This window comes from Aspergillus tubingensis (assembly GCF_013340325.1).
Source record: "Aspergillus tubingensis WU-2223L DNA, scaffold_1, whole genome shotgun sequence".
Taxonomy (NCBI): domain Eukaryota; kingdom Fungi; phylum Ascomycota; class Eurotiomycetes; order Eurotiales; family Aspergillaceae; genus Aspergillus; species Aspergillus tubingensis.
The window spans coordinates 720,116-743,844 of NW_023336275.1; the positions used below are offsets into that span (position 1 = coordinate 720,116).

The 23,729-nt window shown below is 52.8% G+C and overlaps 6 protein-coding genes across 6 annotated transcripts; 5 read left to right on the forward strand and 1 right to left on the reverse strand.

Annotated features, from left to right (window-relative positions):
- Window positions 1-451: 451 nt before the first annotated feature.
- AtWU_00248 (putative serine palmitoyltransferase 1) lies at window positions 452-2,320 on the forward strand (the record flags this gene model as incomplete). Its single annotated transcript, XM_035495364.1, has 1 exon — window positions 452-2,320. One exon carries the CDS (start codon window positions 452-454, stop codon window positions 2,318-2,320), a length of 1,869 nt encoding a protein of 622 aa, XP_035351257.1.
- A 969-nt stretch (window positions 2,321-3,289) lies between these two features.
- Window positions 3,290-4,471, forward strand: AtWU_00249 (60S ribosomal protein uL13; the record flags this gene model as incomplete). The annotated part of the gene is made up of 5 exons (XM_035495365.1): window positions 3,290-3,310; window positions 3,495-3,630; window positions 3,837-3,890; window positions 3,980-4,238; window positions 4,333-4,471. 5 exons carry the CDS (start codon window positions 3,290-3,292, stop codon window positions 4,469-4,471), a joined length of 609 nt encoding a protein of 202 aa, XP_035351258.1.
- Window positions 4,472-6,278: 1,807 nt separating this feature from the next.
- AtWU_00250 (putative AMP-binding domain protein) lies at window positions 6,279-8,327 on the forward strand (the record flags this gene model as incomplete). Its single annotated transcript, XM_035495366.1, has 5 exons — window positions 6,279-6,458; window positions 6,555-6,750; window positions 6,820-7,266; window positions 7,324-7,953; window positions 8,023-8,327. The coding sequence occupies 5 exons, from the start codon at window positions 6,279-6,281 to the stop codon at window positions 8,325-8,327; spliced, it is 1,758 nt and encodes a 585-aa protein (XP_035351259.1).
- A 1,529-nt stretch (window positions 8,328-9,856) lies between these two features.
- AtWU_00251 (putative ubiquitin ligase complex F-box protein GRR1) lies at window positions 9,857-11,753 on the forward strand (the record flags this gene model as incomplete). The annotated part of the gene is made up of 3 exons (XM_035495367.1): window positions 9,857-10,588; window positions 10,650-11,336; window positions 11,394-11,753. The coding sequence occupies 3 exons, from the start codon at window positions 9,857-9,859 to the stop codon at window positions 11,751-11,753; spliced, it is 1,779 nt and encodes a 592-aa protein (XP_035351260.1).
- A 669-nt stretch (window positions 11,754-12,422) lies between these two features.
- Window positions 12,423-15,398, forward strand: AtWU_00252 (M28 family metallopeptidase; the record flags this gene model as incomplete). Its single annotated transcript, XM_035495368.1, has 1 exon — window positions 12,423-15,398. One exon carries the CDS (start codon window positions 12,423-12,425, stop codon window positions 15,396-15,398), a length of 2,976 nt encoding a protein of 991 aa, XP_035351261.1.
- A 984-nt stretch (window positions 15,399-16,382) lies between these two features.
- AtWU_00253 (DNA-binding ATPase) lies at window positions 16,383-22,259 on the reverse strand (the record flags this gene model as incomplete). Its single annotated transcript, XM_035495369.1, has 4 exons — window positions 16,383-16,677; window positions 16,731-22,094; window positions 22,161-22,178; window positions 22,249-22,259. The coding sequence occupies 4 exons, from the start codon at window positions 22,257-22,259 to the stop codon at window positions 16,383-16,385; spliced, it is 5,688 nt and encodes a 1,895-aa protein (XP_035351262.1).
- Window positions 22,260-23,729: the final 1,470 nt, after the last annotated feature.

Genomic DNA, 23,729 nt, shown 5'->3' on the forward strand with positions numbered 1-23,729 from the left:
GGCAAAGAATTTGCTAGAAGGTTTTAGCACGGTACCCCGAGGATTGTACCACCTGACGAAAGGACAAAGCCTGGCTAATATTCTCATTATGTGAATTAACATTAAGCAGCAGATGGAAATGCAACAAGTTGCGCCCATGTGCCATCAGGCCATGCTGAGTCAGCGGTCTGGCCAATGAACTCCGAAAGTCTCCGCCTGGCCCGTCGGAGGCATCCGGCATCAGCCACCAATGATCGGGCGCCAATCTCACCCCCGAACAAGCCGAGTGGAACCGCCTCTCACCATTACATGATGGAGGAATCACGCTTCAGCGACCTCACGATACAACCTTCCCCTGTTCCCCTTCCCTTCTCACCTCACCCTGCTCAGCCGCCGTTATCTTAGCTGCATTCTTCAGCATCAGTACTATTGCTAGTTGTGGCTGAGGGTTTACCGTCAGCCCCTCTGCTTCATGATGCCTCGCTGGAAGCGCAGTAAACCGCGCCCCGAGAAGGATGCAGCAATCAGCGGCGGCAATTCCGGTGTATCCCCCGACTCCCCGACGGCTCATTCTACTGCTGTGGCCTCCCTTCGCGCTGTTAGTGGCTGCTCTCCCGATGCCATGAGAACAACAGCAGTAACCCAAGACCAGGCACCCTCCGACCCAGAAGCGATTCGAAAGCTAGCCAAGCAGCACGCCGAGTTCGGACCCCTGGGCGATCCGTCGCATCTCTACACCAGCGAGCATCCCGGCGGAGAGATCCCTGACCCGGTCATTGATGAGCCTCCGTACTTCGTCGTCCTGACCACCTACGTCAGCTTTCTCGTGCTGATCTTTCTCGGCCATTTTCATGATTTCGTGGATAAGTGGTTTCGCTCCCATACTTACCGGCACTTGAAGCCCCAGAATGGCTATGCGTCATTGTACAGCGACTTCGAGAGTTTCTATACGCGACGTCTAAAGCAACGGATTAATGACTGCTTTGAGAGGCCGATCATTGGTGTTCCGGGCAGGCATGTTACGCTGTTGGACCGCACGACTGAAGACAATCTTCATTTCAGACTTACGGGCACAACGACGGATACGCTCAATCTGAGTTCGTATAATTATCTGGGTTTTGCTCAGTCGGAAGGCCCATGCACCGACTATGCCGAGGAGGTACTTCGCCGGGATGGCATTTGCATTGCATCGACTCCCGAGGGAGGAATCACGAAGCTTCATGCCGAGGTGGAAGATCAAATTGCCCGGTTTGTGGGGAAAGAAGCCGCAGTTGTGTTCTCCATGGGCTTTGTGACGAATGCTACTATCTTTCCCTCTATCATGGAAAAGGGATGTCTGATCCTGTCTGATGAACTCAACCATGCGTCCATCCGGTTTGGTGCTCGTCTGTCTGGCGCGGCTATTCAGGTCTTCGCGCACAACAACATGGCCGACCTCGAGAAGCGTCTCAGGGAGGCAATCTCTCAAGGTCAGCCTCGCACGCATAGGCCGTGGAAGAAGATTCTTGTTACCGTGGAGGGACTGTTCTCCATGGAAGGTACCATGTGCAACCTTCCTCGGATACTGGCATTGAAGAAGAAGTACAAGTTCCACCTTTTTGTTGACGAGGCACACTCCATTGGAGCTGTTGGACGTCACGGACGCGGAGTTTGCGACTACTTCAAAGTAGACCCGGCGGAAGTCGATATCCTGATGGGAACGTTTACCAAGTCCTTCGGGGCGAACGGTGGCTATATCGCGGCCGACAGGGCCATCATTGACAAGATTCGCTGCACAAACGCTGGTCAAATCTTTGGAGAAGCACCATCGCTTCCTGTCCTGGCCCAGATCTACTCCTCGTTGCGACTCATTGCTGATGAGGATCCTCTTCACCCGGGCGAGGGACGCGAGCGGATGCAGCGCTTGGCCTTCAACTCGCGCTACCTTCGGCTCGGATTGAAGAGACTGGGCTTCATCGTTTACGGACATGACGATTCTCCAATCGTGCCATTGATGTTGTACAACCCTGCCAAGATGCCTGCCTTCTCGCGAGAAATGCTGCGACGCAAGATCTCTGTGGTTGTCGTGACCTACCCTGCCACGCCCCTGGAGCTGTCACGGGCGCGACTCTGCATCTCAGCCGCGCACACCAAAGACGATCTGGATCGCATCCTGCAGGCGTGCGATGAAATAGGTGATGCATTGGAGATCAAATTCTCTTCGGGCATTGCAGGTGGCCTGAGAGAACCATTGTCTGCGCACGATAGCTCGAAGGGACCCCGGGTGATTGAGCCTCCCCGTTGGCCTCTCGAAGAGGTCATTGCGAGGGGTACTTACGACGCAAATCAGCCTTTATACTAGGTGGATGTCACCGCTTAATGTGATTAGAAACAGGATATTCTAACGCCGCATGATGTTCAAGAATATACACGCCAAGAACATATAGCTAATGCCCTCTTTTTGGATTCGACTTGGGCGTTACGGGTTGTTTGAATTTTCTTTCGCTGAACAAAAAAAAAAGCTGGCATGTGAAGACGCCAAAGCATACTTGATGATATTAATAATAATGTATACAATAATGTTTTCTTTCTAGACAATATACAGACCCTCGCTGGACCCGGAGATCTTGTTCATATGGCGCTTACTCTTTTAGATAATAAGAAGAATACTATGCTAATCAGAGGTCATTTTCTGATTGGAGTTGCAATAGGAGTTTCATTTGCTGTTCTTGGGCATGAATGCGACCGTGGAAAAAGTCATATTGTTGAGTTTGAGTACTAGTAATAAGGAGTGCCTGGACTGTCTGGGGGAAGACTGGGTCTCTATCTAGTGTCGCGATACAGTATTTGCGGGGTGGACTTAGCATTGGTGTCGATGGAACATGACGGCACGCATAGTCACAATGAAGTCTACCATCCAATGGGTGAAAAAGTTACACCCACTTCCAATATAAGTAGATGAAATACTGAGCCAACCTATCAGACCTCCATGGCCAAACCCAAAACCACATGGACATTAGGACTCGCATAATAACAACCATAATAGATAAGGAAAATCAAAGGGCCCTTTGACGATCCGGAACGGTTCACGTGACCTACAAGCCACGGGCGTTAGGGCTGTGGCCCTCGAACGGGGCTCTTCCCGCACAAAGAGGAAGTAGCGCCGCTCGCTTAGCGACGACCAGCGAACTCATCCGACATCGTTGTGTGCGTTGAACCTAGCCCACCAACGACAACAACCGCCGACAACATACATCCCAAGGGAGTATCCTAGAGCAGCGCTCTTCCTTTCGCTGGATATATCCTTTTTGAACCGGTGACAGAGAGCAGGATGTCCGCCATCGAGCCAGTCGTGCGTACCGCCCCATCCCGAAACCTATCATCCACATATACATACAATCTCCTTGAAATTGAATATACACACACAAAGACATGTCAAAAGGAAGAGGGCGTCACAGGGCTCTGGAGTTGGGGAATTCACACATATACACAAAAGTACAATTTGTCGCTGACTTGAGTTCTTGGGTTTTTCGCAGGTCGTCATTGACGGCAAGGGACACCTCTTGGGTCGCCTGGCCAGCACTGTTGCTAAGCAGCTGCTCAACGGTCAGAAGATCGTCGTCGTGAGATGTGAAGCCCTCAACATCTCCGGCGAGTTCTTCCGCGCGAAGCGTATGTTCTATCCGACCCGGTTTCTTTCGATTTTCTTTTGCAATATGGATTTTTCTTTGGGATGATTGGGAAGAAGAATGGGGAATTGTGCGACAATTCGCGGCATATTGAGGAGGGCATCGACAATTGCATGGAATAGCTGTGGAGGAACAAGCAACACATTCGTACTGGTGGACAAACGGGCTGACCTGGATTTCGCGATATAGTCAAGTACCACGCCTACCTTCGCAAGATGACTCGTTTCAACCCCACCCGCGGAGGTGAGACTACCCGATGGCTTTCCCCCTTTTACGATGGGGGAAAGACGACGCTTGATTGTTTTTAGGGACTCAGTGCTGAATCGCTACAGGTCCCTTCCACTTCCGTGCCCCCTCCCGCATCTTCTACAAGGCTGTCCGCGGCATGATCCCCCACAAGACCGCCCGTGGTGCCGCCGCTATGGAGCGCCTGAAGGTTTTCGAGGGTGTTCCTCCCCCCTACGACAAGAAGAAGCGCGTTGTCGTTCCCCAGGCTCTGCGTGTTCTCCGCCTGCGCCCCGGCCGCAAGTACTGCACCGTTGGTCGTCTCAGCCACGAGGTTGGCTGGAAGTACCAGGACGTTGTTGCCAGGTACGTTTATGCTGCATTGGAGAGGATGATATGGGGAGATATTGGGATTATTGGGTGCAGAAAGCTAACGGATCCGTTTTTTCTACTTGTACAGACTTGAGGAGCGCAGAAAGGTTAAGAGCAGTGCATACTACGAGCGCAAGAAGGCCGCTCGCCGCCAACTCGTCCACGCCCAGAAGTCGGCGGGTGTTAACGAGCAGACCAAGAGCCAGCTCGCTTCCCTCGGATACTAGATACCTAGTTGCGCGGCTGGTTGCTTGTGTTTGTGATGGGATGGGATGGGATCGCGAAACGGTTCTCTGCGAAGAAGATGGACAGCAAACCGATCGACCTTTTTCTCACTGTCCCTACCTTTTCATGAAATACCACAATTCTTATGTTGTGACGCACATGGAGGCTGGAGAGATCGATTCTTTCTACATAAAAAATACAGGAGTCACTTGGGATGAAAGGTTGTTCAAAATAGCTGACCCGTTATTTCGCGCCGTGGCGGTTTAATCCAAGAATTTCTTTTCAAGAGTTCAAATGACTTTGCTGTGACGAATCCGATGCACCATTTACCACCGCTACTACTACTTACTACTGGCCCCTTGCAATTATGTGTATTTCTAGCCCGCCCCCCGGACGGAGAGAGAGCGAGAGTACTGCCTATCTTGTACTTGATTTGCGATATGCGACTACCCAGGATGCCGGACGAGGCTCCATGTTCCATCACCTACCATGCCGTGCCCACGCGATGCTGCCCCTATTTTGTTCCTGTGTAGAATGTTGCCCTGAGCGCCACCGATTGCCAGTCCAGATGATGCGTAGGACGTCACTAGGAGCCGTATCAGTCACCTAGTAAACCCCCAACTTTGCTCATTGAAGTCCGATATCCACACCTACGATAACCGATACAGATAGTAGATAGTAGACAGTAGAGATAGATCACGACACCGCCTGGGCAGCGGATAGAGTCATTGGGATCCACCTTTTTCAGGATAGTGGTCCCGACTCAGTTAATATCGCCTGGTGTGCTAAGTGACCATCTGTCTGATTTCTAGTTACCTCATATCTAGATAGATTAACTAATCCTCCTCAATCATTCCGCACTAACATAGCTGCAGACTCTCAAACACCGGTCTCGTCCAATTGATCATTAGAGGCCATTAGCGCTGCTTGCGATATGACAGGCTGGTCATTGGCTGACTTGAAGAAATTTCTTCAGTCGATCTGTGCTAAGCATAATCCCTGTATGTGTTCTGCACACTACGTATTTTCTTTTCTTCAGTATACCTCGGTTATAAAGAGGGTTCAAAGCTCGGGCACGCGATGAGTGTACACCATACGGAGTAGATTGAATTCGGTCCGGAGATTGCTCACTAAGTGGGTACACAGACAGGCACTACTACAGACAGCAACTGTGGGTGGAAACGGATCCGGATCCGGTGAGTTTAGTCTACAGTTTATTAATGTATCTGTTTGTCTGTCAATGGGTCTAGTGAGGTAGTGATGGTATGGTTGTGGTATTGAGTAAATAAATCAATTGATTGATGTATGGGAAGAATAGTAAAATGATACTTCTGTAAGATATTCAAAACCCTCATCATACAACAAGTATTGCTGAACAGACCTTCGTTAGGTATAGATGGACCTCCCGGCACTAGTTCCAGCCCAGCCCAGCCCAAGAATTGGTCCCCGTCCGCTTTTCCCTTCTCCGTCTCCGCTTATCGACGGTGATGGATGATCGGCTTCCCCCGCATCTTGTTCCTCTCTTTTTACCTTGGCTACTATTACTACTACTGTCTATTGTAGTACTTACTTGCCCAGTAGTAATTAGTCTTGTTACCCTCGGTCCGGAGGTATCCCTCACTAAAATTAAATGTCTCCTCCCTTTTCTTCCCCCTCCTCCCTCTCTTCTCCTCATCATATCCCTCTTCTCGTCACACACACACACATGATTATCCCCTCTTTCTTCCTCTCTATTGGCCAGTAATTCCACAAATTCCCAAATATCACTTACTTAGTAGGACTGGCCCTCCCCTTTGAATCAATTCAACCATGTCTTCCGCCAAAGATAGATTATCCGGCCTCTTAGGCCATCTGATCCCTTCCTCTTCTTCTTCCGATACCCAAGGCCCTTCTACAGACCAGGGGCAGAATAACAATAACAACAAAGTCAACTTCCACACACTTTCGCCCGCGTATTTCCTGCAGAGGTCGGCAGCGATTGAACCGGACGTGAGTTCATCTACATTGTTTTCCAAACTGAATAGGCGCAATTGATGAACGTTAGCGAAATTGTGGCTAAATGATGTCTTCTTTTGGTGGTTGTAGGCAGAAGCTATTTACCACATCACATCCGATGGTCAGGAACTACGACGAAATTACCTCGAGTTTGCAGACAGGGCAAGAGGATTAGCGTTTTTCTTGAAGAAGCGCGGTTTCAAAAGAGTCGGCATTTTGTGTCCGAATACCCCGGCTTTCTTGGAGTCTATTTTTGGGATTGGGGCCGCGGGGGCGGTGAATATTGGTGAGTCCATTGCTTTCTATTATTTTGTGTGTGGTGTTTCATGCTAACGGTTCTAATAATCTCTGCTAGCTGTGAACTACCGACTCAAAGAAGATGATATCGCTTATATATTTACGCACTCGGAAGCGGAGGTGATCATTGTGGATAAGGAATTCCTGCCTTTGCTGCGCGTATATAGGGAGGCGAAGCCGGAGACTCCCATTATTGTTGATACGGACACCGATGCCGCGGAGGGTCAATTGTCGGGTCCCTTTGACGAGGCGGTTTTGGAAGGTCTCAAGTACGATATAGCTACTGGAAATAACGGCTGGGAGGGGCTGCAAGCTCAGGCTGGTTCGGAAGATGACGTTGTTGCTTTGGCATATACGAGTGGGACGACGTCGCGGCCGAAGGGTGTCGAATATACAAATCGCGGTGCCTATTTGGCAGCTTTGGGGAATGTGGTCGAGTCTGGGTTGAATGTGTTCAATGGTCGTTGTCGGTATTTGTGGATCTTGCCGATGTTTCATGCTGTTGGTGGGTGCTGTCGAGCTCAATTGCATGTCGTGGATGGTTACTGACTTGGTTTGTTAGGTTGGACGTTTCCGTGGGCTGTTACTGCTGCGCGCGGTACGCACTATTGCCTGCGCAAGGTGGACTATGGGCAGATTTGGAAGTTGTTCAAGAATGAGGGTATTACCCATTTTAATGCGGCTCCTACTGTGAACACGCTGCTTTGCAATCACCCGGATGCTGAGCCACTGTCCACGCCGGTTATCGTCCAGGTAGCGGGTAGTCCGCCTACGCCTCATCTGTTCGAGCAGATGACCAGTCTGAATCTGCGTCCCGTGCACGTCTACGGTATGACGGAGACGTATGGTCCTACTACCAGGTGCTATATGCTACCTGCATGGGACCAATTACCACGAGACGAGAAGTTCCGGAGGATGGCCAGGCAAGGCCATGGTTTCCTGACCAGTCTGCCAACGCGGGTCATCAAGACGGATGTGCCTGAGGGCACTATTATCGACGTCAAGCAAGACGGCAAGGAGATAGGCGAGATTGCGTTTGTCGGGAACATCTGTGCTCAAGGTTATTACAAAGATGCCGAGGCGACGCGGAAGCTCTTTGCTGGTGGCGTTCTTCATTCGGGCGATCTGGCTGTCTGGCATCCCGATGGAGCGATCCAGATCCTAGACCGAGCCAAAGACATTATCATCAGCGGTATGAGGAACCCTTGACTATTGTGGTAGCCTTCTAGGAGTCTGGGCGGTGCATGCTAACGTCGTACAGGAGGCGAAAATATCTCGTCTGTCGCACTGGAATCCATGCTGGTGACTCACCCGGACATTCTGGAGGTGGGCGTGGTGGCGGTGCCTGACACACATTGGGGAGAGAGACCCAAGGCGTTTGTAACCACGAAGCAAGGTCGGCACCTGGAGGGGAAAGAGGTGATCGACTGGGCCCGGAACCAAAGTCAAATCAGCAAGTTCATGCTTCCGCGGGAGGTGGAGGTGGTGGCGGAACTGCCCAAGACGAGTACGGGGAAAATCAGGAAGAATGTTCTCCGGGACTGGGCGAAAGGGGTACCGCGATGAACCTAAGCTGAGGGTTGGGTTGGGGTGTGCCCAGGAGAGGGGAAGGAGGGATGGTGTGATGGTGTGATATAGAATAGAAACTGCGTGGTGGTTATTTATAGGGCTATATGTAAGTGAGGTTGTTATAGACTGGGAGGGGGACTCGCTATCACGGTCCGTGTACTTTCCGTTGTTCTTGGATAGCATAGACATGTTGGATATTTTGATCCGGACTCTTTTTTGATTCTTCTGAGACTGAAGTTGGGACTTTATGAGCCGTGAAGAAAGTACAGGTATTTTTAGATGCGAGATGAAGATGGATCGGAGCGCACAGACATCCCCGGGGTCTCGGTGATGCCCTGAAGAGGAGAGTTGGACAACAGTGGCATTGTTTGGGCGACGGACAACAATGAAACGGGTTATGCAAGTGATGCTCGATGGATGGGTCAAGCTACCCAAATGGATACTTAACACAGATCGTCACATAGTGAAGCAAACAAGTGTGTCGATAGTACTTTGTAGCAGTTGTGCTGTCTTTGGGCGCATCAGAGAGGGCAGGCAGGCAGGCAGGCATACTATGCTCCCTCTGCCAGCATCCAGGCCTCGAATCAAATAACCCCAACCCATTGTCTGTGCACAGGGCAGGGCGTCTAAGGGAATGCCTTAATTCACCATCCAATACAACAATTCTCCCTCAGTTAATTGATCATCTTCACGCCACTAGGGAATGTCAAGATTGGGCAGTGCTGGTTGCTGCTGGGGCTTACCTCACCAGGCACAGTGACGGTGGGCTGCCGACCGGGGCTAAGATTCCCCCTCTCTTCTTCTTCTCTCACTCTCTTCTCTTTCCCTTTCACATATCGTCACACCCGCCCATGCGATAAGTTACCCGCCGCCCTGCTTTGCCTGCATCCCTCCCTCTCCCTCTCCCTCTCTCCCCTCTTCCTCCTCTGGTAGAACACTCAACTACCTTACAAACCCTCTCTCCCTTTTCCCTCAATATTTCACCTTTCCTAGCGATACTCTCTACTAAATCTCCAACTTGCCTCTTCACGACTGGCGCCTTCTCTTGCTCCCCTCGCATGCCCTTCCGACGCTGGGCCTCCTCCACACCCCTCCTCTCTCCCTTCCTTGCCTTCCGCTCGCCTCCTCTCCCAGCTGCAACTGCTGCAGGCACGCCCGACGCGCGTTCTCTTTTATAAGCGCCCTTGATCCGCTGTCCGCTCAAGTGGAACTCGATTCTCCTCCGCTGACTTGGGTCTTATTGGACATCGACCCTTTCCCTCTATCCCTCACGACCCGGCTTCGATCTCAGGAACCAACCGCTCTTACACCTGCAGACCACACCCTCCCCCCCGGTTGGATCCACTCGCATCGGACCCAACGCGCATCTCACTCGCTCTCTCTCTCTCTGTGTGTGACGACAGTCGATGAGACACATTCCATGCCGATCAGCCTTCCATATTCACGGTGAGCGAAACCAGGACGCAACTGAGCACGACCAGGGCTCCGTTCCCGCACACTTGATACCCACCCCGACGGCGGTCCCGATGCCCCGCCAAAGGCAACCCGCTCGGTTCTCGAGCGAAGCTCCCTCCGAATCCTCGACTTCGTCGACGTCTCCGGATCGCACTGCGGACGAGGATACCGACTTCTTCACAGCCCAGGCGAATGACTCGCAATCGTCGGTCGGCGTCGCGACCCGTGACGCCCATCCCCATCATGACGCCGACTTGTACCTGCCGCCGATCGGGCGTTTACCCCCGGAGATTCTCATCGCCATCTTCGCGAAACTGTCTTCGCCCTCCGACATGTTGAGCTGCATGCGCGTATGCAGGGGATGGGCAGCGAACTGTGTGGGCATCCTCTGGCATCGGCCCTCATGCAATAACTGGGACAACATGAAGAGCATTACGGCTTCGGTGGGCAAATCGGACAGCTTCTTTCCCTACTCGCAGCTGATCCGGAGACTCAACCTCTCTGCGCTGACGGACGATGTCAGTGATGGTACTGTGGTTCCCTTTGCCCAGTGCAACCGCATCGAACGTCTCACGTTGACCAACTGCTCGAAACTCACGGACAAGGGTGTGTCGGACTTGGTGGAGGGCAATCGGCATCTGCAGGCTCTGGATGTCTCTGATCTGAAACATCTTACAGATCATACATTGTATACGATAGCTCGGAATTGTGCGCGACTGCAGGGCCTCAACATCACGGGATGTGTCAATGTAACGGACGACTCGTTGATCACGGTGTCTCGGAATTGTCGACAAATCAAAAGGGTAAGCGCTTGTGCTGGTGTATCTGTACCATATTTTGGAGGGCTCGACTAACGTAGCGCAGTTAAAATTAAACGGAGTGACGCAGGTTACTGACAAGGCCATCTTGTCGTTCGCCCAAAGTTGCCCGGCCATCCTGGAGATTGACTTGCACGACTGTAAGCTCGTCACCAACCCGTCGGTGACGTCGCTCATGACGACGCTTCAAAACCTGCGCGAGCTACGACTAGCCCATTGTACAGAAATTGACGACACGGCCTTTCTGGAGCTCCCCCGGCATCTGTCGATGGACAGTCTCCGCATTCTTGACCTGACGTCATGCGAGAGCGTCCGGGACGATGCCGTAGAGCGCATTGTGGCTGCGGCCCCGCGTCTCCGGAATCTGGTGCTGGCCAAGTGTCGATTCATCACCGATCGTGCGGTCTGGGCCATTTGCCGGCTCGGCAAGAATCTACACTACGTCCATCTGGGCCACTGCTCCAACATCACTGATGCCGCGGTGATTCAGCTGGTCAAATCCTGCAACCGCATCCGGTATATCGATCTGGCCTGCTGCATTCGTTTGACGGACACGAGCGTGCAGCAGCTGGCCACATTGCCCAAGCTGCGGCGAATTGGCTTGGTCAAGTGCCAGAATATTACGGACAATAGCATTCACGCCTTGGCAGGATCCAAGGCGGCTCACCACTCGGGGGGCGTCAGTAGCTTGGAGCGGGTGCATCTGAGTTACTGCGTTCGCTTAACGATTGATGTATGTTTCTGAGGGAGCTTCTACTTGGAATTTGATAGCATACTGACTAGCGCACAGGGAATTCATGCGTTACTCAATAGTTGTCCGCGATTGACACACCTGAGTCTGACGGGCGTTCAGGCCTTCCTGCGAGAAGAGCTGACGGTCTTCTGCCGCGAGGCACCTTCGGAGTTCACGCATCAACAACGAGAGGTGTTCTGCGTGTTCAGCGGCGAGGGCGTCAACCGCCTGCGCGACTTCCTGAACCGCATCATTCCGCCTCCTCCGCCGACGCGAGACATGACCGAGGCCACGATGTATGATGATGATGAAGAGCTAGAGGACGAGGAAAACCAAGTGACAGGCTTGATGCATGCGACCGCCGCGACGGCCATTCACGACGACGACTACATTGACATTGGACATACCCATGGTTGATACCCCCGCCTTCTTACAGCGAGTCTATTCACATCGGAGCCTATCATTTTGCACTTGCTTGCTTTTATTTTTTCGGCGCCTGTGTTGTACTTATCCGCGTTTTGCTCTGAGGGAGGGGTTGATTTTCCCTCCTGACTGTTGCAATGGCTATTCGGAAATTTGCATCGGATCGCGGCTCACGGGGAGCTGCCTTCTAGGACAGAGGGAGGCTGTGGTTTATTTCTCTTTTATTTCTCTTTCTCATTCGGTTGGGACGAACATCTCTGTGGATTTTTCTTTTTACCGGACTGATATATACCAGGCGATGGCATGGTGCTGTAGAGAAGCAATCCACGGTGTGCGTGAGTGTATGGGGGGAAAGAGAAAGGGAGCGAGAGACTAGATAGAGTATCTATTGTTATCTGCAAAGGATGGCAGAGCGACCATGTGCATGGACGGAGTTTTAGCTAGCAGCATTTGAATCCCAGCATCGGCTTATTTTTATGGTGACTTTTTATCTCCGAGTGTATACAGTGACCGGAAGTACTTAATTAACAGTTAGTGGTACAACGTCACTTTCCCCACCGCCTTCCCGCCCACTTGATCATCAATCAATCGGCGTCTCCTCACTTCCTCCGCATCGCTGCTCCAACAACCAACCCAGCACTCCTGCAGAGCTGCAATCCTCCGATGGCTCCTCTCAGGCTATCGCGAGCCAATCCACTGGCCTTCACCCCCTGGCCTGTCACCATAATCACCACCGTCGTCTATCTCGCCTTCCTCATCCCACTGCTTATCGTGCATCATGTCGTCCCCTCGCCTCCAACCGCCAACCCCGACGGTCTCGACCTCGCCCAAGCCTGGGCCGATCTCCAAGTCCTAACCGACGGCTTCCACCCGTACAACTCCCGTCGCAACGACGAAGTTCACACCTGGCTCCTGCAACGCATTCATGAGATTCTCGACGCATCACCTTCGGCCGACCAGTACCTCTCCGTCGATGAGGAGAAGCCGAAGCCCGCCGTCTTCGTCTTCGACGATACACAATCTAACCTCTCCTTCGTCGGCAACTCCCTGTCCAGCTCCAACACCGCCGTTTACTTCGAGGGCACCAACATCCTCGTCTACATCCGCGGATCGGAGGATGATCCCGAGAACTGGTGGGAGGAACCCAACGGTGTGCCCTCCGGCAAGGGCGGCGTGCTGGTCAACGCCCACTACGATAGCGTTTCAACAGGATACGGCGCCACCGACGATGGTGTCGGTGTCGTGACTTGCTTGCAGCTGATTCAGTACGTCATGACACCGGGCCATGCGCCGCGGAGGGGCTTGGTCGTGCTGCTGAATAACGGCGAGGAGGATTATCTGAATGGCGCGCGCGTGTACGGACAGCATCCGATCGCCAAGTTTCCCCATACGTTCCTTAATCTCGAGGGTGCGGGGGCTGGCGGTCGTGCTATCCTCTTTCGCAGCTCGGATACCGAGGTCACTCGTCCGTATATGAGTTCGAAGTATCCGTTTGGGTCGGTGTTGGCGGCGGATGGGTTTGCGACGGGTCTCATTGCTAGTCAGACGGATTATGTGGTGTTTGAGGGGGATTTGGGCCTGCGGGGACTGGATGTTGCGTTTATGGAGCCGAGGGCTAGGTATCATACGGAGCAGGATGATTCGAGACATACGAGTAAGAGCTCGCTCTGGCATATGTTGTCTGCGGCGGTTGCGACTACGGAGGGGTTGGTCTCGGATAAGAGTGCGCAGTTTGATGGCGCGCCCAGGGATGATGCGAAGATTGCGAGCGGGTCAGGGTCTAAGGCTGTGTGGTTTGATCTGTTTGGGACGACTTTCGTTTTGTTCGAGCTGCATACGCTGTTTGCGCTGTCGGTGACGCTGCTCGTGGTTGCGCCGCTGGCTCTGCTGGTGACGGGCATTGCGCTGACCCGCGCGGACAAGATGTATTTGTTTAGAACGACTGCAAAGACGGATGATGGTCTGGACTCGACTTCTCTACGGGGTCTACGTGGTTTCTTCCGGTTTCCGTTCCTCTTTGCGATCCCTACGGCTGTCACTGTTGCTCTGGCGTACCTGGTGACCAAGGTTAACCCGCTGATTATCCACAGCAGCGAGTATGCCGTCTGGAGTATGATGCTGTCTGCCTGGATCTTCTTGGCTTGGTTTGTCTCGCGGGTGGCTAACTCTGTTCGTCCCTCTGCGCTGCACCGCATCTACACCCTGACCTGGATGTTCTTGCTGGCCTGGGTACTCCTTGTCATCTCCACGGTCTACCAGAACCAACGCGGCCTGGCGGGCGGCTACTCCGTCTTCTTCTTCTTCTGCGGCACATTCCTCGCCACTTGGATCTCCTATCTAGAGCTCTTCTCCCTGCCGCGCAAGTCCGAGTTCGCGAACCAAAACCGGCCGATGTCCCGCCGGGCCAGCAGCTACGGCGGCAGTCGACTAGGCACAGCGTCAGGTGAAGACCACGAAGACGACGACCACGACGCCGAAGAAGAAGAAGAAGAAGAGGAAGAACATGAGCCCACCGAATCAACCTCCCTACTCGGAGGCGGCCAGCGCACCACCTTCGCCAACTACGTCCGCGTCTCCGGCGATCACCGCGGCTCCGACACCGACGAGCACCACCACTACCCAGGTGTCTACGAGAACGAGCAACGCTGGAGCGGCTCGCTCCCAGCCTGGATTTGGACCCTACAATTCCTCCTCATCGCCCCGCTAGTCCTCATCATGGTCGGACCCCTCGCTCTCCTCCTGACCAGCGCCCTCCACCAAACCGGCCAAGACGGCAGCTCCTCCTTATTCATCTACGTCGCCATCGCAGCCCTAACCACATACCTCCTCACGCCCCTCCTCCCCTTCATCCACCGCCACACCTACCACCTCCCCGTCTTCCTCCTCCTCGTCTTCCTCGGCACTTTAATCTACAACCTCGTCGCCTTCCCCTTCTCCCCGACCAACCGCCTCAAACTCTTCTTCATCCAAGACATCGACCTCACCACCGGCTCCACCACCGCCTCCCTCGCCGGCGTCCAACCCTACGTCCACGCCGCCGCTTCCACCCTCCCCAGCACCACGAACCAAAACATCAATTGCACCGAACACACCACCCGCGGCACCAAATGCGCCTGGCCGGGTCTCGCCCCGCGCGTTGTCCCAGACACACCATACTCCGACTGGCTCGACTTTACCATCTCCCAGCAACACAACACCACCGGATCCAACAACGAAGATGAAGATACCCACCCAAAGCAAGCCCGCATCACCCTATCAGGCCGCAACACCCGCGCCTGCAAACTCCTCTTCGACTCGCCCATCTCCTCTTTCTCCGTCCTCGGCTCCGCCACGGATCCCCGCTTCCCGACCACTTCTCCGCACGGCACGAAGGAGATCCGTCTATGGAGTAGAGAGTGGGAGAATGAGTGGGTCGTGGATGTCGCGTGGTCGGGAAACACTACCCATACTGACGATGATAATGGTGAAGAAGAAGGAAAAGGGAAGTTAACCGGCAAAGCAGTCTGTCTCTGGAGTGACAACAACTCAAAGGGTGTCATCCCGGCGTTGGATGAAGTCAGACAGTTTGCGCCCAATTGGGTGGCGGTTAGTAAGGCTGCGGATGGGTTGGTGGAGGGGTGGAAGGGGTTTAGTATTTGATCTATTCATTTTTTTTCTTAGTTTGGAAGTTAGGTGGTGGTAGTGGTGGATACCTCTAGCTTTATCTGCGCGTGTGTGTGCTAGTATTTGTTGTGTTGTGTTTGTTTGTTTATTTGTTGATTGTTATCGTTGTTGTTATTGTCTGCCTAGCTGGCTAGCTTACTTACTTTGCTTGTTTGTTCTATTGTTCTATTGAGTGATTGTGGTTATTATGAGGCGATGAATTCCATGCGTTGCAATCAATGAGATAAGAGTATATCTATCTCATTCACCTGTTCCACATACAACTTACGATGTATCGGCGTTTACGTTACTACTACATCTCATCATCGCTGCATGTTCGAAAACTCAGTATGGCATTGTAGCAATACAGGTATAATACATTATAACTGGGAGCGAATCGGTGTGTAGAAAAAAAAAAAAAACAGTAGAAAGAACTAGGATACATGTGGTTTGGTAAAAGGTAGAAATGTAGGTGTAGATGTAGTAGGTGAAAAAGACAAAAGGAGAAGAAAGGAAAAGAGAAATAAAACAAATCTATCTTCAGTTTCAAGGCCGTCCGTCCGTTCCGTTCCAAAGGGGGAAAAGTTAATCTCGTAGCACTCCGAATCATTCGTTCAATCAATGAGTTAGGTCTTGATAAAAAATGAGAAAAATAAGACAAAAACACAAAGAGTAAGAATGGTAGAATAACATAGTAGGTAAAATAAAACCAAATGTCTCAAGTCAACTCCACGCCGGCTCCCTGGTAAAGAAAGTAGTTTAACACAACACCGCGTAATGGATGGATAAAGTGGTAGGTAGGAAAGGAGAGAGAGAATCCCTGAAGGCCTTGCTGGATTTTTCTTTCTTTTGGTACATGGATGTGTGTGTGTATGCGAGGATGATGGAGGGAATGATGTAGGTAGTGGGTACTAGCGCTGCTTGTTGCAGATGCTAGGGTATTGAACTGCCCTGGATAGGGAGGGCGGTTGGGGAGGTTGGTCATGACTTCATTGTGGCCAGGAACGAGTCCAGGTTGTATTCTTCCTGGTATTGGCGGTCGTCCCAGAGCTCGCCCAGATCGTCTAGCCAGCCCTTCTTGCCCTTTTCTTTGACTTCGCCGTCGATGTCGACCATGTCTACTTCGTTGCCGGCTTGCTCGTTGGGTTTCTCGGCGTTGTCGGCGGTTTCTCCGAGGTTGAAGAGGTCCAGGAGTTGGTCGGTGTCCATTGTATTCAGGCCCGCGTTTTGTTGGTTGACCACTGTGGAGGCCACGTCGATCTTGAATCGTTGGAGACTGGAGAATGGTTAGTATTGGCAAATCAGTCAAACAATGTAGGAGCAACTTACTTCAGGATCTTCTCCTCCAAAGTACCGCGTGTGATCAACCGGTACACGTTGACAACCTTCTTCTGACCGATACGGTGAGCACGGTCCATAGCTTGGATATCCTTCTGCGGGTTCCAGTCGTGCTCAACGAAGATGACTGTGTCGGCTCCCGTCAGGTTCAGACCCAAACCACCAACGCTGGTCGTCAAGAGCAGAACATCGTAGCTGGGATCCGAGTTAAAGCGGTTGACAATGTCCTGACGCTTGGTGGCTTCCACGCCACCGTCAAGGCGGAGATACTGAACCGAGGGGAGAAGCTTGCGCAGCACTTCGCTCTGCACGATGTCGAGCATCTCCTTCATCTGACAGAACACCAGAGCTCGGTGTGGGCTGACATAGCTTGCCCCGGTGCCGAGATCACCTTCAGTGGGTGGGTCAACACCGATGCCACAGTCGAGTAGCAGGTCGCGTAGAGCGCTGAGCTTCGGTGCATGGGACACATCGCGAATATGGGACTGTTTCGTGGTGAGGTATTGTTGAACCTCGTTGTACTGCTTGTGTCCCTCTTTCACGACCAGCGCAGGAGAGTTGCAAAGACGGCGCATGTATTGCAGTGCTTGGAAGATGTGCTCTTTGTCGGATTTCTCGGAGCTACCCAGCTTGTTTGCCAGTTCCTTCTGCTCCTTCTTGGTAAAGTCCTCGAAAAGTCTCTTCTGGAGGTCACTAGGGTCACAGTAGTAGTTCTGAATGATCTTCGGTGGCAGATCGTTCAGGACCTCCTCCTTCAGACGACGAAGCAAGAACGGAAGCACCTGCTTGTGCAAGGCCTCAATAGCAAGAGCGCCCGCCTCTTGTTCCTTGGAAGACGACTTGCTGAAGCGACTAGCCGCGATTGGCTTGGCGAACCGATCTAAGAAGACCTTCTCTGTACCAAGGAATCCGGGCATAAGGAAATCGAATAGCGACCACAATTCCAGGACATTGTTCTGAATGGGGGTACCAGAGAGGATCAACCGGTGGTTGCTGGCAATCCGCTTGACTGCAACTGTGACCTTGGCCTTGGGGTTCTTGATAAGGTGTCCTTCATCCAAAACACAGTAGTTCCAGCTGATCGGTCGGAGAACGTCGTTGTCGTTCCGGCAGATGTCGTAAGAAGTCACGACAATGTCGGCATCCGCCAAGTTGCCCTGCAGCTTTGCGCGCTCCACCGGGGGACCAACGTAAGCGACGCAGTTCAAGAACGGGGCGTATTGTTTAACCTCCTGCTGCCAGTGACCGGAAAGAGACGGGGGGCAGACAATCAAAGACGGAAGCTTCCGAACTTCCGCTGACTGGGTCCGTGCATACTCATCAGCGCGCAGATGGTGGTCACTCGCGACAATGCAGATTGTCTGCAGGGTCTTACCAAGACCCATGTCATCACAAAGAATACCATGCAGGTTGTACCGGTTGAGGAAAGCAAGCCAGTTGACACCCTCTTGCTGGTAAGGCCGAAGCTCAGCTTTGATCGCAACTGGCAGCTGAAACTCTTCCACCTTGCGAACATCCAGCATCTGAGACATGAACTTCCTTTCCCGGTCTCGTCCCTTGAGCAACTCCTCGGATAGGCCTGGCGGATCGGGAATGCCAGCTTCCAGGGGAACAAGCTTAACCAGGGTAGCAAAAGACGTTGTAGCCAAGAGGCGCACGTCATTGTCCGAGTCGCTCATCCGCCCCAAAACCGGCACCACGAGGAAGATGACATATGGAAGGATTCCGTCCTCCATCACATGGATCAGGTGGTAGATGCACTCCACAGCTCCCTGGCGGTGGTGAACATCCAAGGGATCATTGATGGTCGGCAGTACCTTCTCGACCAACATAGTCATACCCTCAACAGTAATGACACTGCAGACGGTTGCGAAGCACTTAGCGGCGGCATATCGGATGACTGAAAGTCGGCACTGCAGAGCCTTGACAATAAGAGGCATGAGCCCGATAATCCAAGGGTGGAGACCCTTATCGAACTTCGGTAGCAAGGCGCGCAGTGTTGACAGGCCATCCACAACCTCCTGACCCAATTCGTTGTCGGGATTGAGGATCTCTTGGGGAAGGTCGCCGGCAAGAGCCTCTTTTAGAGGCCTCTCCACCAAGGTTGCAAGGTTGGGCACCTTCTCCAAAAGCTGGGATCCGAACTTGACGGCCAATTGCTCGAGGGCTTCCTTGGCACCACGGCGCATGATCCTCGCCTCCTTCGCCTCTCTCTCGAACTTCGCCGCATCCGGATGGTCGCGCCTGTCCTCTTCCTTGCGCAGAGACAGAATGGACTTCTCCAGAGTCGCATTGTGGTGAAACTCGGGCGTCTCGGAAGTGTCCACACAGCAATACTTGACCAAATTGCCGATGACCTTGTCGACGGGGCCTCGTTTCGTAGCAGTGGTGTAATATTCAACCAAGAAAGCGATAGCTGTGGCAGAGCGTTGTTGCAGCTCCGCATTCTCTTCCTTCTTGATGCTGTCCATCATGCCCTTGATAATGTGGCTTGGCTTCTTGGGAATGTCGTGCAATGCCACCAACGCACCCGCGGCGGCAGCCCGCACACGCAGATCCCTTTGTTCCCGGACACTTCTGGCTTCCTCGATGGCGCTTTCTGCGGTCGCACGGGTGTCATTCAGAACTTGGAGGGCGGTGATTCGCTGGGCTGGGGCCAGACCCTTCTTCAGCCGCTCAAAATCGGGCCCAGCAACCTTTTCGGCGTCGGCAAGGGAGAACGCACTGGGCCCAGCCTGCTCTTCTCCTTGGACAACGACCGCCAGCGTGGGTAGTCTTGACCCAGGAACATGAGCGTGATCTTTGAACGCATAAAGGAGCGAGTGGCACTGTGCGCGGGCAACCTGTAGATAGCATGCGATGTCGCTGTACCACAGGGGGCGTTCGCCTTCGATGATTGGGCGTAACTGCTCAGTGAGAAGGGAAGCATACTTACTGCCAGGTCCAGAGACCCTAGCGTACTCCTCGACGATCATGGCTGTCGACAATTGCGACGTCGACGCCGTATGCCTGAGACCAGCCAAGATGGTTTGCCACAGGCTGGGAAGTTCATTCTTATCCCAGAGGAAGAGCAACTTGCCAAGTGCTCTGGCCGCGTAGATCTTCGATCGCAGCATTGTATCTGCGCCCACCAGATCAATATCGCCCTGAAGCATGTGCCCATCCACATTATGAGCTGAAGGCGGGGGCGCTTCTTTCTTTTCCGCTTTCCGCCCGCGCTTCTTCGGTCCATCGGCGGCGGCATTGTTCGCGGTGGGCGAGGACTTTGCGGGGGCCGCGGCACTATTTGGGAAAGGCACCCCAGATGGCTTGATGAAGAGTGAGGCGTCCATGGGAAGAGGATATCTTGGGACACCGAATGGTGACATTGTGAGGGTGATGAGCGGTTCGATGTAGCTTAGGAGGTCACCATCAGCCTTGAACACCCCCCGAGATTCCAGGGAATTTAGCAGTTCCGACCACACTTGAAGCGAGAGCTTGAGCACCCCTTCGTTTCGTTCCACCAAGAGGTTCTGAAAGATCAAGCGCAGTGCTTTTCCATTCACCCATTCGTTGGTACCTTCGCCTTCCAGCTGCAGGAAGGTCATCAGGGCGCGAAGGACCGCCGAGCGAACGCTGGTGATTGTATGGCGCAAAAACGGGTAGAGACGAGGCACGAGGTTTCCAAACGACGACTCTGGGTCCACGGCCGCGTTGGCCTTCATGGCATCCAGGACCTCGCGGAAGGTACACAGCTTCGCCAGAAGATCCATGACTGAGCCGGTACTGGCACTTAGGTCGTCCTGTAGGTTTGAAAGACAGTCCCAAACAATGTTCATCAGGCTTCCTAGCGTGCTCTGCCTGGACGCGACGAACTCCTCCGCCATGGGAACAAGCGTCGCCGCACTCACGGCACGAACATCGTCGTCATAGTCACCCAACCCTTTCATTACTGCCTCTAGTACGCCATCCATCAAACTCCGGTCCTTGATCAAGATGTCTTTCCGAACAGCTACCAGGTACCTTAACCCGATCATACCACCGTGACACACCTCCCAAATGGGACGCTCCAAGCCCAGATCATTCTGCATGACAATGCGATAGAGGCACTTGTAGACAGCGACCACAGACCGAGAGGGGAGCTGTGATAGAAGGGCACCCAACGTCTGGCCTACTGTTTCTCGGATGGGGGCCACGACATTGTCGGAGATGTAGTCACCGAAACGGTCGAGCATAAGAACACAGAGAAGACGACAGGCCAGATCATCTAGCCATTTACGGTTTAGCACATCGTTCTCCGACCTGCTTTTGCCTCTTAAGCGCCCAGCTCCAGCACCCTGAACACGGATGACCTCTCGGAGGGCCATCGCAGCCCCATGACGAACCTCCCAGTTAGGATCAAAGATGTCCATCGTGAGAATTTCACACATAGGATCATACGGCCAGGAGTTGCTAGGTCCTTCATCGGAGGTGTCTGGTTGAATCAAGGGCTTCTCGGGGGCGGTTGACCCTTTGAACTCCGAGACGATCTTTTGGTCGTCGTCGCCTGACGACCTTTCCAGGGAGAAATAGTCTTGCTTCGAGTCGCCATTCTTCTCTTCGCCATTTTCCGCCTTGATGGGGTGGGGGGTCGTAGCCGACGGGGTGGTGACATTATCCGAGGGCCTCCGCGTCGACAAATCCACGACGCGAACCTTGTTGGCTCCCATCCTCGCGCTCTGCTTGTTTTTCCGCTTGAGCTGGTTCAATTGCCGCTTACTCAACCCAGACTCTTCTCCGTTAGCGCTTTCCATGGGAGATGCCAGCGGTGGCGCAGAGTTGTGGTGGTTTGTTTCCTTCTGCGGGGCTTCATCCTTGATAGCGGGGGTCTTCAAGACGAGATCATTATCGTCGATCAAGTCCTCCTCGATGTATTCCCCGGCCAATCCTAGACGGGAGGTTAAAGTTTTCTTTTGGTGCTGCAACCGGGAGACCGGATCCATCGCGGCTAGCGAGTACTCATACTCCTTACCCGCGCTACCCAGTAGCCGCTTGCCATACTTGAGGATTGATGCCAAGTCCAAGGTCTCAAGCTGGAGGAGGGAATCACTTGGGGAAGAGGGTTGCTCTTCCTCCGACTTGATCTCTACATAATCCTCGTCGAGCTTCTTGATCGTTTCGCCATCTTCCTCATTAGGATCGAAGGTGTCGGCGTTGGCCACGATCAAACCAATCGCCTTGGCAGCTGCTGTTCGGGTGTCCCATGACTTGGACTTGAGATAAGGTAAAATGCGCCCGAGCAGGTTGAACAGCTCATCGGGATGCTGTTTCTGAACATCTGCAAGCTGCTGGGCTGCAGTGTTGCGGATGAGAGGCGTGCTGCCCGTCTCGAGTAACCTACAAAAGAAATCATTGGTCAGTGCATTCATCCCGGCTGCGGGCTGCTGGCGCGGTAATACTCACGTGACAAGCCGGTCGAGTCTAGTGCGGCGCAGTTAGCGTCATGTACCAAACGGATGCGGAATGGGCGGGACGGCAGATGGAAACTTACCTGGAGGACATGGCTGGCTGGCTGTCACTCCTCGGAACTTTGAGGAACGAATTATTTCACAAATAAAATAGTTCAGAATCCGCAAGGAAAAGGGGTATCAGCAGAGAATAACATAGAAAGAAAAGTAAAACGTGGTTGCAAATGATCCACAATATTAGAAAGTAATTCACCACAACCCCCACAACACCTCTCTATAATTATTAGGTATAGTAAGGTATGGTAAGACAGAGGGAGTAATAACGAAGAGAGGAGAGGGAGTGAGAGGAGAGTGAAGTGGACGAAAGAGGTAAGGTATGTAAAGTATACAAGACCGTTACACCCACGTCACAGCCATCGAGAAGCGTCGAAGCGTGACTAATTAAGCAAAGCTGGACAGTTTCTGAAGGGCGATCGGGAAACAGAAGTGGAGATCACGGCTTAGTAGAAGAAACGCGGGTATTGTATTGATGATCGGGGGGGAAAGGCGGTTTGGACGTGACGCGGACCAAGGCGATATTACTTTTTAAGTATGGTCAAGTAATGAATCATAAAACAAGTCACGAAGGGCAAATGCCGGGATGGGGAAACGGGACAAGAAAAATAAAATGAAAAATTGCGGATGACCAGGAGATGAATGGAATCGGATCGACAGGGAGTGAAGAGATGGTGGTGGTGGTGCGTTGACTGGAATGGAGGTGGTGGTGAAGGGAGCAAGCCTTGTCTGGCCTGCAAAGTAAATGCGCAGGAGTATCAACAAGTCGTCCTCCGGTCCTGCTTTGCCTCCCCTCGAGGTCACGCAGCCTGTTTATATCATTGGGGGCATCTTTGGCTGGGCGCGCCTACCCATACTTGGGCCCTGCGCGCTAGCCTGCCTCGGGGTTAGCGCCCCCCACTCCCGTAAAGGTTTTCTACTGGTCACGTGATTCCTCCCTGCGCCAAACCGCCGCTTGGATCGACAGGCGCGAAATTGCTGCACTGCGATTCCTGCCTTTGGAGTTCGAGTTCCCTTCCCCCCCCCAAAGCTGTTCTGTCCTGCGTGTCCATGAGGCTGACCGGTCGGTTTGATCCACGGAATTTTGCGCCGCCCGGGATACCTTCGCGGCTGAACTCTCCAGTTTTGACCCTCTTTTGTCCTCTCAGCTTCCTGCACGCAGCACAGCTGAGGTAACCTCCTCTATTGGTGCCTGTAATGTAAAAAAAAAAACAAAATGGAAATGGAAAAAAACTCTACTCCGTACTTGTAGCGGTCATTCCCTTGTCTTTTTCCTTAAACTTCGTCTGCCTACTCATCACCTACATACTACTACCACTAGATAGCTACTACTAGTACTGTTAGTGAGCAGCAAGATAAAATTACCTTCTCATCAAGTCCGCCATGTGAGCTTGTTTCGATCGCCCACCAACAGCGCCAAGAAATGCCAGATGGCCTCCTTCAAGTTTCGGAATCCGGTCGTCCCCCAAACCAATGTTTCTTTCTCGGCGGTGATTCCCTCTCCTCTTGT